Source organism: Mchenga conophoros, linkage group LG22 (genome assembly GCF_057382185.1).
Source record: "Mchenga conophoros isolate Kocher_MC1m ecotype Shallow Benthic linkage group LG22, M_conophoros_male_GT1.1, whole genome shotgun sequence".
Taxonomy (NCBI): Eukaryota; Metazoa; Chordata; class Actinopteri; order Cichliformes; family Cichlidae; genus Mchenga; species Mchenga conophoros.
The window spans coordinates 18,789,642-18,807,204 of record NC_140546.1 but is presented as its reverse complement, the minus strand read 5'-3'; the positions used below and the strand labels follow the sequence as shown (position 1 = coordinate 18,807,204).

The window sequence follows — 17,563 nt, the reverse complement described above, 5'->3', positions numbered from 1 at the left end:
TAATGACAGCAGGGGGATAGAGTTTCTTGCCATTGTGATTACACGGTGTTTATTTATGATAAATGAAGCACTGATAGAGTAGATAGTATTGTTTTAAAGACACACAAGTCTTTAATTTGAGCTTCATAAATATTATAAAACGACACAGACTCAGGGCGCGGCGTATAGCAGTGAGTGGTCCCGGAAGTCCCCGTATTTACAAACACATTTAGCCGGGGCTTCCTTGCACCAGCCGGGAGCTAATGAACGGGGCACCGGGAGGATTACCTGAGGGCTAAACGCGTTTTAAACGGTTTTCCTGCCAAATTCAGGCAAGCCTGTGAGGACGCTGAGGTATATTTGCGGCTATGACGGACGAAAAAAGCAGCAGCGGTCCTGAAAGTGACGCACAGCAGCCTCGGAGCACCGCTACAGCGGAATACTGCGCAAACTTGCAGCAGTGGATGTGGCAGTATTACTGGGGGTACGCCAGCTGGCAGAGCTGGGTGGCTCTGTCAGCTTTCCCCTTCCCTCCGCCGGGGATAAGCGCTCAGACGCCGCCGGGTACACCCGTCAGTGGGCAGCAAGCATTTGACACAAGGAGCTGGTACAGCTACTATCCTGTCACATCCCCCGCAGCTTCCTTTCCTCACCTGGCTGCCGGGACCGAGCTGGGCTCAGCCACCAACCCGCTCCCGGGTGCCGATGCTCGTCCTGGTCAGCAGCAGAACGGGAACCCGCCTCAGGCAGGTAGGGCTCAGGTTTGGCAGCGCGAATCAGTTACTAAGTGCTAATTACAACACATGCTGCCCAGTCTACATGAATACTTTTACATTACTTCAGTATTAAACATATTTAAACAACTCACAAATGTAAGTTTCTCTTTAAACGTTTTTAAATTACCCTCATAAGAACTGCACAAGAGGTGCACATACTAAATATATATTACTGTTTATGAATTGAAAGCATTATGATTAGTAAAAGTTTAATAAGAATTTATGGAAGTAATCAAAATGTAATCTTTAAAGCAGGATAATCATCCGGGCTGATTATTGTTGCTTATTTGTTGTAATCTGATTAGTAACAATTGAATGTAAGACCCAGCTCTGTGTTAAAGCTAGGTCATGAGTCTGACCAGGCTTAAGTAAATGACCTAGAGGAAACGAGCTTATATGCTTAAGAGTCTTTCAAGGTTTTTCCTCGTCCTCTGTTTTCTCTTGTGACTGTCAGCAGTGTCTGTTCACTGATTATATGTGAATGATTATGAGTTTATGAAGCTTTGAGTTGCCACGGTAATGAAAACGGCTGTTCTGTTGTCTTTTCATCTGCCATGCAGGACAAGAGTACACCATCCCCTCTCCTCTCCAGAGGTTCCTCGCAGAGACTGTGGACTTCTTCATCCTGTTTTGTGTGAAAGCCACCATCGTGTTATGGATCATGTATCTGAGTGGTATGAAGTGAGTAAAAAACACCAGGATAAACGGGCAAAGACTCAACTTTAAATGAGGCCTCTCAATCTGCTTGAATTCCAAGTTATGCCGCTTTGCACAGACAAACTGTCTCTCTTCTTTAAAGGGACATTGCCAAATTTATCACCCACTTCATTGTGGAGGAGATAGATGAGAACACGTCCCTGGAGGACCTGCAGAAGATGATGGCTGTTGCTCTGGTCTACAGGGTACTGGTGTGTGTCTACGAGGTGAGTCTCATTTCTCATTGCCTTGATAAATGCTCGGCTAAGTGATGTGCAGAAGTATATTAATATTGAAAATTTGCATGCTAGCGTGTGTTTATCTTCACCCAAACTAAGCTTTCTGTTTTATAACATTTAATAACATTTTAGAGTGTACAAGGTTTTCCTTGTGCAACTGCGAATTAAAGCAGAACACCTGTTAGAGTATAAATAACATTTCGCACTGTTCTCATTTACACCCAATAGCAGCAGCACGTTCTCTTGTTTAATGAGAACAGGCAGCGTCAGAGTTCTTTGCGGCGCCCACAGAGAACAGTGATGCAACGTTGCATTCATAGTTGCCTGCGATTAAGTCACTTATCCCGTCTCTTGTTAGAATTACGATATTGTCTTGTTTTCCCAGGTGGGAGCCAGCTCTGGGATATTCATGCACCTCTGCTCAGACTCACACCATATGGCATGTTTCCTTCTCTGCCTCTGAGCTTGTTTGTGCTATACTGAAAACAAATTTCTTGTCCTGTTAATGTTTTGGGCCGGGATTAGTTATGCAATAAATAAAAGCTTGAGTAATTTATTTTCATGGCCATGTGTATTGCACTGCGAAATATTGGGCAATAAAAACTTGAGCCTAGCATTAGTTCATTTAACGCTTCACACATTAAAATAGGCACATTTTCTGAAAAGTGCAAGCTTATCTAAATATTCCCCTTCAACTGGTCTCTGACTGTGGTTGTTGTGCATGGGGCTGATCAAAAGCTGGAATTATACTCTTGATTAATTCACTAATTGTTACTATATACTGTTATTTTTGTTTGTGCATCTGCTGGCTGCTTTGCAACCCATCTGACACCAACTGTGACTTAATCAATATTATCTATCACCACTGATGCCTGCTCTGTTCTGTGGGCCTTGCTGCTGTTCTTCCAGCCTCCACCTTTTCATGTATGCACACTGAGGGCGAGGGTAGTTCCCAGAACAGCGCAGCTAAATATACGTTGCAAGACATGGAAATGAAAGTCTTTCGTAATTCTCCTACCGAACGACATTCGGTGACAAGCGGTGTGATGTTTGTTGTTCTCGTCCAATCAGATCATCTGTATTTGGGGCGCTGGTGGAGCTACGCCAGGAAAGTTCCTGCTCGGCTTGCGGGTGGTGACGTGCGATACGTCCACCCTTATACGACCCAACTGTGTTCTTGTGGTCCCAGCATCCAACGTGTCCTTCTCAGCGTGAGTCTTCACACTTTTTATGTTGGTTTTTTTCCCTGTTGAGTTATTTTTATATTTATTAAAAAGTTTTTAAAAAAAGTATATTATTTGTTGTTTCCAGTTCTTTTAGAGCATCTGTGTGGGATTCAGTAAGTCCCTGTTTGAGCTCATATTTTGCCTCGTCTCTCTCGATTTTCACAGCTCTACTGTGCGGGCGTTGAACAAGAACTTCTCCATTGCCTTCCTCTTCCCTGTCTTTATCACCCTCCTCTTCTTCCAGCACAACAGGACTGTGTACGACATTGTGGCGGGGACCATAGTTGTTCAGCGCAGAGGAGGCAGATAGCAGTATTAGACTTCTGTTTAAAGAGTATCTAGAAAATTTTATCGAACTCAGATTTACTAACACAGAGGAGAGTGACTTTGCTGGGAAAAACTTGGAACGCTCTATAAAATGAAACGTATACAGACGTAGACCTGGTACAGTGGGATGAGAAACATCTCCTGCTGTAAGGGATTTAAAGGTGCAATATGTAAGATGTTTAATTAAAAACATTTAAAAGTTAAGTGGAATCGTCAGCACAATGTGATGAAATCCTTCAAAGTTTCTGAAGTTATGTCAGATTCTACATTTTATGTTGTAGAGATGAAATTATAAATGCAGTGGTGGACGGGGTTGGACAAAAGCGCTGGACGGTTTCGGTTTCAGCCTACAACTGACCTTACAGTGTGTCCTGTGTGCGTTAATGGCAGTAGGTGACACAGACAGCTGGAGGCTTGGATCCTACAACATGATGTTAGCTAGCTTTATAATATATCAATGCTGCAACAGCATCTGTGATAGCAAACACAAACAGTTGTTGATCTGCTGTTAAAATAAATAACAATAAAAAGTCCAGTGCAAACAAAAATCTATATAAGTTAAATCTTCACATATCAGCATTTTGGTGATTGCATGATTATCAGTCGTGCAATCCAGCACAGTTAGACACTGCATTAGTCTTTTTCCCTGGCTCAGTTGGTCTTTACCTGCCAACAGGCTCATCAGTACTGCACGAACACTACTGCTGTTACTGTGTCCCAAAGCTAGAAGGTCTAAAGCTGAGATTGGTGGAGAGGGAAAGCCAGGGAGAAGTCCTGATTGGACACTGGCTGTCTGTGTATTTTAGGCAGCCCGGCCGACCTATTATATGGATTTCTAAAGCCGATAGCTCGTGTGTGTCTCCATGTGAAACAGAGCACAGGAAAGCAGCAAAGTAAGTGCAAACAAGTAGACGTGAGTTAGCTAAACAACATCAGTGTTGTTTTTTTTCAGTGTCATATGTTTATGAAAAAAGAATAAGAGCAATATTATGAAGTGAGGTGCTCTAACATGCACTTTCATAAAAGAGCGACACATTCAGGAAACTTTAAAGGAGCAGTTAAAAAAACACATTTTGTTGGTGTGCTTTGCTTTTTATTTAAGAGCAATTTTGTTCCGTTTTACCTTTTAAAATTAAATGACAGAACATGACTGTTTTTGTCAGCCTCTGCAGAAAATTTTTATATTCAAATTAACAAACTTTGCAAGTAAAAAGGTTTGAGTCATCCGTCACTCTTTTTCTATGCACAACTGGTATATGCAAAGCAAGATGGCATGCGAGGCTCCTGAATGGCCTACTGTCCCCAAAATAAAACTGGAGGAAAAGTCCATCTGCAGTCCTGAGTCAGGCTGAGAAACAGAACACTCTTTACAAATTGCACCTTTAATTCTCACCACTGTATCGCTCTAAATAAGCTCAGAGGACAAAACTAAAGTATTGTGAGGTTTTTGCTCATCGCAGAGTGTGTAAAGTTGGAAAGCTTGTTGTCGTGGAATAATCCCGCAGCTCATGTGAATTTTAATAAGTGCGCTACTGTATGACACAATCTACTGTTTCCTTTTTTTTTTTTTGGTGACCCTGAAAGGATTTGATAACTTTTACCTTTTGTGATTATGTAGTTGCAGTATGCAAGATTTTTGTACCACTAAAGTGCATGTCCACTATTGTGTGATTGTTTCATTTTTCTACAAACTGAAGCTAACTGTTCTTTAATACTTTGTAAGAAAAAGTTATAAATAATTTAACGTATTGGCAACTTGCAAACACATGGGCAGCATTGTTATTAGAGTACGACACTTTGCAGCCTCTTTCTTTCTTTAAGCCAACAATGATCAGTCAAATGTCTAACATGCTGATAGTTTCTTTGTGATTTATTAATGCTGAAAAAGAACATTTAAGAGTTGTTTTTATGTGCCCACGGACCATTTAATGAAGTGTTTTTTTCTGATGTGGTGACATAAAGTTGTCCAATTTCTTGGGGGGGGTACGGAGTGCAAATAGATTTCTAAATTCTCTGCTCATGTTTTCTCTCGTCAGTCTTGTAGCTTTTGTGACTCAGGGCAGCTTTTATTTTGAAAGGACCCGCGTTCGTATGACCGCTGTTACTCTTCAATTGTAAAGACTCGTTTTGTTAGATTACCCGTTGGACTGTTTTCTAACACAGACATCTAATCAGCCAATCACAGGGCAGCAATTCAGACAAGTAGACATAGTTAAGACGACCTGCTAGAAGTTCAAATCGATCTTGAGAACAGAGCATAAATAATGTAATCTAAGTGATTTTAAGGGTGGTATTTCAGAAACTGCTGATCACCTGGGATTTCCCCTCGCAACCAGAAACTTAACAGAAGTTTCTGTTTTTTATAATAAAAATACATTAAAGCATCTATTCTTTAAAAATATGAATAAAACATTTTAGTAGCCATAATGAAAGTTTACATTTGCTATTAACACAGGAGATTACGCTCTCCACAGTAAAAATGACTTCTCAGCCTTCAGAGGAAAAACAAGTTCAAACACTGATGAAACTGGTTACAATTCATCGAATGGAAAAAGACATTTCAGATTTTAAACAGTTATTACGTCATATTTAATGTTATTTAGGCTGTGGAAAGAGGAAGGGTTGAAGATGTACTGCGGTAATAAAATAACAGCAGAAAAGTTTGCTTTTTACTACAGAGTCTGATACATTTGTTCCAGTCATAAAAGCAACTAACAAAAGGGCCCTTAAGAGACCAAAGGGTAAAAGAAAGAAAAGACAACAACACTGACAGACAATCTTCAGAATACATTTATGAATCAGTTTCACTTGGGTGTGCACGTCATGACAATGTTTGCACTTTACCACAAAAGGCACTTTGAATTAAAGTAAAGTATAGTTCCAGTCGGAACAACAGCAACAGTCCTTCCAACAAAGCACTCAGTCAGGTTGTTTCCCATCACATGTCTGCACACTATTAGTTCCTGTTTTCATAGAGCTGTTAATACTGACGTCTTTACGTTGAGAACTGACATCCTTTAACTGCTGCACACTTGGGACCAGGCCACATGAGGGCAGCAGAGAATGACACAGGCTGAGGCGCAGATGCTAGAAATACGAACCATCTTGCTTATTGTGCCTAACATCCTGTTGTATCATCTTTGTAAACGAAGCAGCGCTTCTATTGTGCTTTTCTACTCTGAGCACTCAGATTGCTTTCTACTGTGAGGCCCATTCACCCATTCATACAAGCACTTTATCCTCTGACATTCATACACATACAGTGAACAAACCATCAATATTCCCATCAGTAGATGACCCGCTCTACCTCCTGAGCCACAGCCACTCCCTCAATTCCTGTCCTGTAGGCCACAGGTGTGTGTCAGACATGAACCCTGAACAGGTAGCAGTCTTACATTCATGACAGACAAGAGAAATCAAAAGGCTTTTGCATAGGACAGTGAAACATTTCCCTTTGATTTTAAAAAATAAAGTTAATTATATAAAGACAGGCTGAATTATGTCGCGTGGGGATACTTTGTTTGTGTATATGGTTTTATGTATTCAGTACAGGGGACATTATGGTCTATGTTTAGAAAAAAAGAAGTGAAGAAGTGTAACTTTGCAGCCCCATTAAACAAGTGGGAAGAGGACAGTGATTCTTTAAGCCTTTAAACCTGCAGTAGGTGATGCCCATGGACACTTGGGGGCAGCAGAAACCAGCTGTGAACACAATCGACCACCTTTTAAGTAGATGAACTTGTAAGAAAACATTTGCTGATTTACACCTCCAGTGCCATTAGCATTAATTCTGTGTCGTGTTTAATTTGGGGGATGACTGTCTGTCTGTCTCTGTTGGCTCTGTATTTAACTTTTCCAGGGTGCGCTGTACCTCATGACCTGTCACAGCTGGGATAGGCCCCAGATAAGTAATTAAGAAAATGGATTGGTTAGTATATTCCACTACAGGTGGTGTTACTGTGCATAGCACTGCTCTTTTGTAATACTACAGTGACTTGGAATTAAGACTCATTAACCATAATGGTACAGCACTGGTTCTAGTTGAATCAGTCATAACTGAACAAAACGTTTGGATTCTACTTACTGTGCAAAACTCTTGATCCACCTGTCATTTCCTTATTTTGTTTCCAAAGAGCCAGACAAGTGGTCTCGAGTAGCTTTCTGAAGGTCTTCAGTTATTTATCTGTTGTTTACTCATTTTTAGTGCAGTCTTTGTGCCTGACCAAAGACTGGGCCACTTATTACTGACCTAACAAATAACTTTGCAAGGAACCAATTTAACAGATTTTTAGCAAAACATCATTTGCTCCCATTTCTTTAGTTGAATCTACCAAAGATTCTGAATTTAACACAGTTTGACAGACATAAAACAGTATTTTTGCAACAACAAGGTAATTCCCAAAGAGCTACTATCTAAAGTCTTATATCTTACATTACAAAATATGAGGAAACTGGACAAAGAAGTGTGTGTAAAAAGCTATCTACAGCAGATGAATGAAATCTGAAAGTCATATCCTTAAGAAATAGGAAGGAATCCAAGACACAGGACCTGAGAGATGCATCTGGCTCTCCAGGTGATCCATCTACTGTTCACTGAAGCCTCATCAGATATGTGTCAGTGGAAGGGAGGCTGACTGGAAGCCATTCTTAAGGAAGCGACGCAGAGAGAAAAGGCTGAGGTATGCCAAATACCAAATAAGTACCAATACTTGTGGAACGATGAATCCAAGCTTGAAACCTTTGGTTCAAATCATCGGACAGAGAGATACAACAGCAAGAATCTAAAGCCATCTGTAAAACACAGTGGAGACTCTGTCGTGGTTTGAGACTGCTTTTCCATCGCTGATATCGGGAATCTTGTCAAAATGAACATAAATAAGTACCATCAGATTTTGATCCACAGGTAACAGATTCCTTTTTCAGCATGACAATGATCCCAAACACACTTTCAATACATAAAAAGTATGTTAAACCAGTCATCACTAATCTGGGAGTTAAAATAGAGGCAAATCTTAAACTTGAAAGCCAGGTCAGAGCTGCTGTAAGATCTAGCTTTTTTCATTTGAGGGAATTAGCCAAAATAAAGCCTATCTTATCGAAACAGCATTTTGAGACAGTAATCCATGCCGTTGTTACTTCTAGGCTGGATTATTGTAACGCACTTTATTTTGGGGTTAGTGATGCGTCCATTAGGCGCCTGCAGGTTGTGCAAAATGCTGCAGCACGTCTTTTAACTGGAACAAAAAAGTTTGAGCACATTACCCCAATTTTAATTTCACTCCACTGGCTACCTGTACATTTTAGGATTGTTTTTAAAATTCTCTTATTTGCTTTTAAATCTCTTAATGGCCTGGCCCCCCCCTACCTCTCGGAGCTACTACAACCATATACACCTCCCCGTTCCCTTAGGTCCGCCAATCAGCAGCTCCTTAAGGTACCAAAAACTAAGTATAAATCTAAAGGTGATCGTGCTTTTGCTGTAGTTGCTCCAAAGTTGTGGAATGATCTACCCTTGCATGTTAGGCAGGCCTCTTCTCTCTCTGAATTTAAAAGTCTTCTTAAAACATATTTATTCGCTGAAGCCTTTGGCATTGATTAGAGGGGTTGACTCAATTTGTTTTGACATGTTTCAATTTATTTTAGTTTTTTAGTTATTTATTTTATTTTATCTTATCTCATTTTAATTTTCTTTACTTATGCTTTTAGCATGTACAGCACTTTGTGAACTCTGGTTTTATGTTAAAGTGCTTTATAAATAAAGGTGGTATGGTAAAAGCATACCTGGACAGAAAAACACACAGTGGATTGGCCTCCCCAGAGCCTCAACATTACTGAAGCAGTGTGGGATCATCTTGACAGAGAAATGAACAAAAGGCAGCCAACATCCAGAGAAGAACATTGCATGTTCTTCAAGGAGCCTGGTGAAACATTCCTGAAGACTACTTAAAGAAATTAAAGGAAAACTTGGATAAAAGAGTTCAGGCTTTGTTGAAGAATAAAGATGGTCATACCAAATATTGACTTTCAAGCTTGGTTTTTGACTTATGTGCTCTATTTCCATTTATGGTTGCACATATTTCAATAAATCCCCGAACCTGTTTCCCATTTTCCAAGCAAATATAAAGAAACGAGGGGTTTTTGCACAGTACTGTGTGAAGAAATCTACAGCAGGTATAGCTCCCACTGGCACCTCTCACACATGAAGACTCAAGATACCTGCCTGTCCTTTAGAAAACATGATCAAGTTGTTATTCAGAAACAGCTTATTTAGTTATCATAGGCTCATAAATAACTTTAGCTACAGCTACTTTTTTCCTAGTGCCAAATTGTTGAATTTTTATGAGCCGTTTTCAAGCAGAGATTAGCTGGAGGCATATTTTGTCTCATGGTCCCATTGGGAAGACACAACGCTCGTTCGGCTCTCCTCAGAATGGTAGTTTTTAAATAGCAACCATTAATCCTAATGAATTAGTAATCATCACCAATCTCTTGCCAACTTTCTCACTCCAACATGCTCACAAATGACACTAATGAGAAATCACAGCCACCATTCACGACTTTTTACTAACTCTAGTCTTTTAATTTCATTGTCTTTATTGCCAAAGCAGATGTGGCTTACCCTCCTGTTTTCATCTGTATATTTCTTTCATAGCTTTATTTTTAAAAATTCTTAGCAAAATCTAGCCTTCGGGGACCACTAGATCAACTTGTAGGTTGCTCTGATGCCCACGTGTGTGGCCTGGAGCTCCAACAGGGGTAGAACATATGTAAATGCATCATCTGAATTATAAATGTATAGCACCCTCCATAAATTTTGAGCTAGTAGAACTTAGATATGAGTTTAAAAAGAGGATTAAAGTCCTTAAATGGCTTTGAGGCAACGGGAAAATTAGCTTTCTGCTGTATAATCTCTGTGCATGGGAAAACTATCCAAACATTTTGTCAGCTATTGTGCATGATTTTAAGAGTTCATCACAGTTCGTCCTTCAGTAGCAAGTTTTTGTGCAGAGAGTCATGAGTTGTTCTCTGTGCCAGGGAACTGAGAGAGGCTTAGCAATAATTACGCCTCGAGTGGCTCTAATACAAATTTCACAGGGAGACAGAGTGGGGAAAGAAAAACAACAGAAAGTGTGAGACACAGAAAGGGATTAAGAGAAAGACAAAAGCCCAAGAGGAAGGAACGGATTGGAAAAGAGAGTTCAAAATGAGAAAAGAGGGAGAGTGCAAAATGGGAAGAGACGACGAAGAGAAAGGGAGGAAGGGAGCGAAAATGAGAAGGAGTGAGTGTGAGAGACTGAGGGACACCATGCTTGAAAATTCTCTCTGATCTCTGAGCTGTGGGACCAGAGGCAATGGAATACCCCGCAGAACTCTATTAAAATTCACCCAGCCTCACTTAAGCGTTCAGTTATTATACAAGAGATGCCCTGCAAAGCTCAGCTTTCTCTGTTTGTGCTCTGTCGCACGCACACACACAAACATAGTGCATGAATGCACATGAAAAAGACAAACAGCCATGGCCATACACACACACACACCCACACAACACAAACCAGCACTTTGTCCTCACTGGTACACATACTAGTGACGGTGCCTTTGAACTGTACTTCATACAGTATACACACATACTTCCTGCCTTTATATGCAGTCTGTTATTGTAATTGTGAAATTTGTACAAACTTTAAGGAGTCACCATCTAAAACACAAAACACTAAATCGAATCGAGCTGGAAAGACTGATGTTTCTCCAGTGGTTATTTGGGCTGGCTCCAAAAGTGGTATAATCCCATAGAAAGTGGATGCAGCCACTAGATTTTAAAGCATCAGCAGTAGCATTTATTTATTTATATTTTGTCACACTTTGTTTTGGGGGCTGGAAGCCATGGATGACAGGAGTGGAGTGCTAAGCTTCCTTAGCAAGCTGCAGCCTGTTCAGGTGCAATGCATAGACATAGCGGCTAATTAGTGTAGGTAATGAAGTAACTGGCTAAAAAAATGCTAGAATTTCATCACTCATCAAATTTGAAGCGCAAGTTTCTTGAATGGCCTTAGCCACATTGCATGTTGTATTATTGTTAGGCTAATCCATTAAAATGCTTCAAATGTCACCAACAGCAAAAACATGGCAGAGAGGTTAACTTCTTTGACCCCAATTAGCAGATCCCAATCAGCTCCAGCAGCCTGCATCCATCAGTCAAAAGTGGCTATGCCCCTAAGTCTAATGTCCAGGTGGAAGAGTTACATAAAAACTCTTCTCTACACTTTTTAATGCTGTAAAGTTTTTATTTTTAAAATGTTAACTTTTAGGGAATGTCACACTTTTGGATCCAGCCTCACGTGGCCACTAGAGGAAGTAAAGTTCCTGTAACAAGAGTTTGGGATTTAGAGTTTTTAGCCGTTCTGCACTGATGGGGCTTGATCAATCGTCATAAACTTCCATATAAAAATGCCCAAATTTAGAGCCTGGCTCAAAAAAATGGTTTGAGCATAACAACCCCTAAGCGGGAGGTGTTTTGGGCGGCATGTCTATTAAAAACCAAATGATATACAATATTACAAGTGCGGGTGCTTTGACTGACAGGTACATGCTGACACCTGTCTGTAGTCTGTACCTGTTAGCTAGGCTTTGAATATGCTAATTCACGTAACTGAACTCCTTCTCTTGCGTAGGCTATTTGCACTTAGTGTTTTTATGTATCTATTTGTAAAATTAAATGGCTCAGAATGCTCTTAATTGTTCTAACAGACTGTCAAAGAAGTGTGTGCTGAATGTTGAGTGATTTTTTCCAATAAGTAAGTTAGCTAGCATGAATTAGCACAAACTGCAACTTGCTAACCAAGCTAGTTAGCATTAAACAATAACTTAGCATTCAGTCATCTTGATTAAATGCAGTCACTTCTGCCATAAAGCCATCCTGTCAGGCTTCAAAACTGGGCTCACAAACAGGTGACAGTGGCTACCTTCATGTTTTATACAGAAACAAAGGCTGACCAAACTATATGCCTGTTAGCAAACAAATGGACACCATAATAGCTTTCAACATATTTAATATGTATTATATATATTTTAATTGATTCAATTTGTCTAATAAAGTTGATCTGGCAAACTTACACACAGAGTAGTTAGCCTACATTTAACAGTTATGGTGAAATATTTTCTCACCTATGGCTTGTGTAACAGAGATACCTTCTAAGCGAATTGTTTAGGTGCTGAATACTCTGTGCCTGAATGTTAAGTGTGAGGGGAACTAGAAAGGTTGTGAGGTTATGATACTATGTGGGATCATCATTTCACAAAACACCTTTAAAGAAATGACAAAATTCATTCAGTGGTGTAAACGTCACTAACAGTAAGGCAAGGCAAGGCAAGGCAAGTTTATTTGTATAGCACAATTCAACAACAAGGTGATTCAAAGTGCTTTACAGAGACATTAGAAACAAGAACAAATAAAAAGCATGATTTAAAATTGATTAAAACAAGCAAATAAACTAACTAACTAACTAATTAACAAACAAACAAACAAACAAACAACAGTATATAAAATCAAAACAGATAAAATCAGAACAGTAGATAAAATCAGTAGTTAAATGTAAGTTTTGAAATTTAAGCTTAAAGTGTGGATTTGGTGCTTTATTCAAATGCAGCTGAGAATAGGTGAGTCTTCAACCTGGATTTAAATAAACTGAGTGTTTCAGCTGATCTGAGGCTTTCTGGGAGTTTGTTCCAGATATAAGGAGCATAAAAGCTGAATGCAGCTTCTCCGTGTCTGGTTCTGACTCTGGGAACTGATAAAAGACCGGATCCAGATGACCTGAGGGATCTGGATGGTTCATACTGGGTCAGGAGGTCATTGATGTATTTTGGTCCTAAACCATTCAGAGCTTTATAGGCCAGCATCAGAACTTTAAAGTCTATCCTCTGACGGACAGGCAGCCAGTGTAAGGACCTCAGAGCTGGACTGATGTGGTCCACTTTGTATTAGAGTAACTTACAGTATTAGAGTAACTTCATCACTGCCTCTCTGTGAGGCAGTGAGAAGACCAGAAGATTCACCAGGTCCAAAGGAGGTTACGGGACGCACTGGTATAAACTGTGACAGCATTTTCTACTTGACTTGTTTTCTTTTAGTAAACTAAGTAAAGTTTATACAGTCACACACACAGACACACACACACCTGTAAACTCCACACCATAAAGAACAGATAGAACAGGACTTTCCATGTGACTCAGCAAGCTTACATTTACTGGGAATTTTCTTGAAAGGACACCCCCACCCTCAGATAGCTTGCAAAATATTGTTACAAGCCTTTGGATGCTTTCCAACGCCGCACACAGCTGAGCAGAGCCAGGGAGCAGCAGCAAACTGGTTGTGTGTGTGTGTGTGTGTGTTTGTCTGCTGTAATAATGAGAACGTTTTGTACTGTGCATCATCTGTGAAATGCAACAGAAACCCATCCCTTTGTGTGTAAAAGTGAGCAAATGCTAAGTTGTGTTACTGTGTCTACTCAAGCGTGTGGCAGCGACAGGCTGTATGGCAGCAGAGCCTCTGTCTGAATAATGCTGCTGGAAAGTGGAGGCGAGAATAAGTGACTGAAGAAGAGGTGAAACTGGGAGGTAGGACAGGAAGGGTTTGTATAACTGATAAATTAATATAATGGCTGGTGGGATTATGTCCAATTCAAACCCTTTAATTTCATTAAAACATTTTTATTCTAAACAGATGAATTGAGCCTCTCTCTACACTGCCCAACAGAGGGAGTTCATTTTAAACTGTCTGCTTCCCAGAGCCAGCTCTATTGGTTCTCCAGTGGCGTCAGTGTCGGAGGCAGCTCAGCCAATCAGCACTCTTCTGGGCCACAAACATCTGAAGTAGTAATAATGTGGAATGTGCTGGCTCGGCATGAGCTGTCAACTGGAGCATGTAGTACTATACTATATACAGACGGGGGGAGGAGACGTGTGGAGAGGAGGAGGAAGTGGTAAACACTCGATGACAAAGCAGCAGTCTCATTGTGCGTGTGTGTACAACCCGTACTGTCAGCTGTTCTATTGCCTAATATGCAGAAATGCACCACACCCTCTCCGACTCTCCCTTTTCATAAGAAGTCATGCACACGTAAATATAATTTCCTAACAACTGCACTCTCGCACAACTTAAAATGCCTTTATATTCAAATCCAGGGTCTGGAAGAGCAGTCTATGTCTAGGCATGCATTTCAGGGCTTGCAGCGTGAGAGATGAATATTGCTGTACTAATGTTGCATGCAGTCCTCCAGAAGACTCAACCTGGAGACTGTGACCTCTGTGAGGGTGCATTGCATGTCCGACTCGTTGGTTTTGGGCTTCTAGGTCCTCACAGTCAGCAACAAACCAGGATTAGTGCATCTGGTGGGGCCTCAACAAACCCAACACCAGCTTGCCTCTGGTGGAGGTATGCACAAAATGCCAGCGGATTTAAAATTATCCTCAAGTTGGCCCCTGGCGTGGGTGCACCGTATGCCCATATGTGTGGATGTGTGCCTGTTAACAGGTGGCATTTATGTAGGCGATTGTCTGTGGCTTAGTGGTGCCCAAAGGACACAGGAGAGAATCACAAAGCATAAATGAACAGGTTACTAGGAAAGATTAAGTTAGCCTTGTACAGATATGCAAATAAAAGTTATGTATCGCTGCCAGTCTCCAAGTTAGTTAGCTGAAAACCCCACCCTCCTCTCACAGATGGCAGCGTCTGATAGGTCATAATCTGGCGTGATGACTGACAACATGTGCTAATGCAAGGTCGGCTGCTGAGGTCTGCTATTAATAGCAGCAGGCTAGCACACGTGCAAAGAAGAACAGACACAACATATTGCACAAATCAACACTCTGCTGTGTTATTTAACTGCTGGGGTTCATTAAGTACTACATGCAGTACTTAATAATAATATCCAGTTCAGGTAGAACAAGAAACGGGCGCGCTGAAGGTATCAGCTGCCACTGAAGCTATTGTTAACATTTCCTTCTAAATTGACTCTCTTGTTATCAGAGCTTGCGGCTAGGACTTGCTCTTCAAATGCTTCTTCGTTAGCTGCCGGTGCCCGGCCATAGGATTGGTTGTCTATCCTCCATTATCCATAATACTGTGTCCTTTTTAATTTGCACACACATCTTGCACAGCATGGCGGTGGTGAAATGTGCCTCTGCCCCAGTTGTGAAATAATTTATCCATGTTCGGAAAACACAGTGTTTTCCACTGTAAATGAATCATATGCCTCAGCGCGTGCACGCACACGTGCACTCACACACACAAGGGGGAAACCATCAGCTGGGATACATGACTCAAAGAGACGTGCCGTTTGGAACAACAGTGAGTAAAGACTTTTGTTGAGTTGTGGGGGCATTTATAAGGCAAAGTACACGCTGCTACTTTAAGCGTTATATCAAATACTAGGACTAAGGAAAGACTAAGGAACTGGTTGTGGACTTCGGGAGGTCTAGAGCAGGTCCACTGCCGGTTCAGATAGAGGGGGAGGAGGTGGAGGTGGTCAACAAGTACAAGTACCTCGGGCTGTGGGTGGACAATAAACTGGACTGGTCATGCAACACAGAGCACCTGTATAAAAAAGCCCAAAGCCGACTGTACTTCCTCAGGAGGCTGAGGTCTTTTAACATCTGCAGGAAGCTCCTGAGGATGTTTTACCAGTCGGTGGTTGCTGGAGTACTTTTCTATGCTGTGGTGTGCTGGGGGAGCAGCACAGCAAAGAGGGACTCATCCAGGCTGGAGAAACTGATCAGGAGGGCTGGCTCTGTGGTCGGCATGAAGCTGGACACTCTGGTGACAGTGGCAGAGAAAAGGACATTAAAGAAACTGATGGACATTATGGACAATGCCAGGCATCCTCTGCACACGGCCATTAACAACCAGAAGAGTCTGTTCAGTGACAGGTTGCTTCTCCCAAAGACAAGAACTAACAGACTTAAAAACTCCTTTGTCCCACACGCCATCAGACTGTTTAACTCCTCTCTGGAGGGGAGAGGGAGGGGAAACAGGAGGACAAAGGAGGGGGGAACAACTAAGCTGCGGTGCCTCTTCACCTCACTGTGCAATACCTTTTGTGCAATACTTTTGTAAATAGTCAACAGTGCAATAGACCTCAATACTTGAAATGTGCAATTCACTTGTATTTTTATTTTTTATTCCTATTTATTCTATTTATCCCCTTGGTATATTTTATTTATATTGTCTCTGTATTTATATATACAGTGGGGCAAAAAAGTATTTAGTCAGCCACCGATTGTGCAAGTTCCCCCACTTAAAATGATGACAGAGGTCAGTAATTTGCACCAGAGGTACACGTCAACTGTGAGAGACAGAATGTGAAAAAAAAATCCATGAATCCACATGGTAGGATTTGTAAAGAATTTATTTGTAAATCAGGGTGGAAAATAAGTATTTGGTCACCTCAAACAAGGAAAATCTCTGGCTCTCACAGACCTGTAACGTCTTCTGTAAGAAGCTTTTCTGTCCCCCACTCGTTACCTGTATGAATGGCACCTGTTTGAACTCATCATCTGTATAAAAGACACCTGTCCACAGCCTCAAACAGTCAGACTCCAAACTCCGCCATGGCCAAGACCAAAGAGCTTTCGAAGGACACCAGGAAAAGTATTGTAGACCTGCACCAGACTGGGAAGAGTGAATCTACAATAGGCAAGCAGCTTGGTGTGAAAAAATCAACTGTGGGAGCAATCATCAGAAAATGGAAGACATACAAGACCACTGATAATCTCCCTCGATCTGGGGCTTCACGCAAGATCTCATCCCGTGGGGTCAAAATGATCATGAGAACGGTGAGCAAAGATCCCAGAACCACACGGGGGGACCTGGTGAATGACCTGCAGAGAGCTGGGACCAAAGTAACAAAGGTCACCATCAGTAACACACTACAACGGCAGGGAATCAAATCCCGCAGTGCCAGACGTGTTCCGCTGCTGAAGCCAGTGCATGTCCAGGCCCGTCTGAAGTTTGCCAGAGAGCACATGGATGATAGAGCAGAGGATTGGGAGAAAGTCATGTGGTCAGATGAAACCAAAGTAGAACTTTTTGGTATAAACTCAACTCGTCGTGTTTGAAGGAAGAAGAATACTGAGTTGCATCCCAAGAACACCATACCTACTGTGAAGCATGGGGGTGGAAACATCATGCTATGGGGCTGTTTTTCTGCCAAGGGGACAGGACGACTGATCCGTGTTAAGGACAGAATGAATGGGGCCATGTATCGTGAGATTTTGAGCCAAAACCTCCTTCCATCAGTGAGAACTTTGAAGATGAAACGAGGCT

General features: G+C 41.4%; 1 protein-coding gene across 1 annotated transcript; it reads left to right on the top strand.

Moving 5' to 3' along the window:
- The first annotated feature begins 209 nt into the window (after positions 1-209).
- On the top strand, positions 210-5,190 carry fam8a1a (family with sequence similarity 8 member A1a). The gene is made up of 5 exons (XM_085263091.1): positions 210-729; positions 1,316-1,436; positions 1,555-1,678; positions 2,762-2,901; positions 3,082-5,190. The coding sequence occupies exons 1-5, from the start codon at positions 348-350 to the stop codon at positions 3,224-3,226; spliced, it is 912 nt and encodes a 303-aa protein (XP_085119217.1). The 5' UTR covers positions 210-347; the 3' UTR covers positions 3,227-5,190.
- Positions 5,191-17,563: the final 12,373 nt, after the last annotated feature.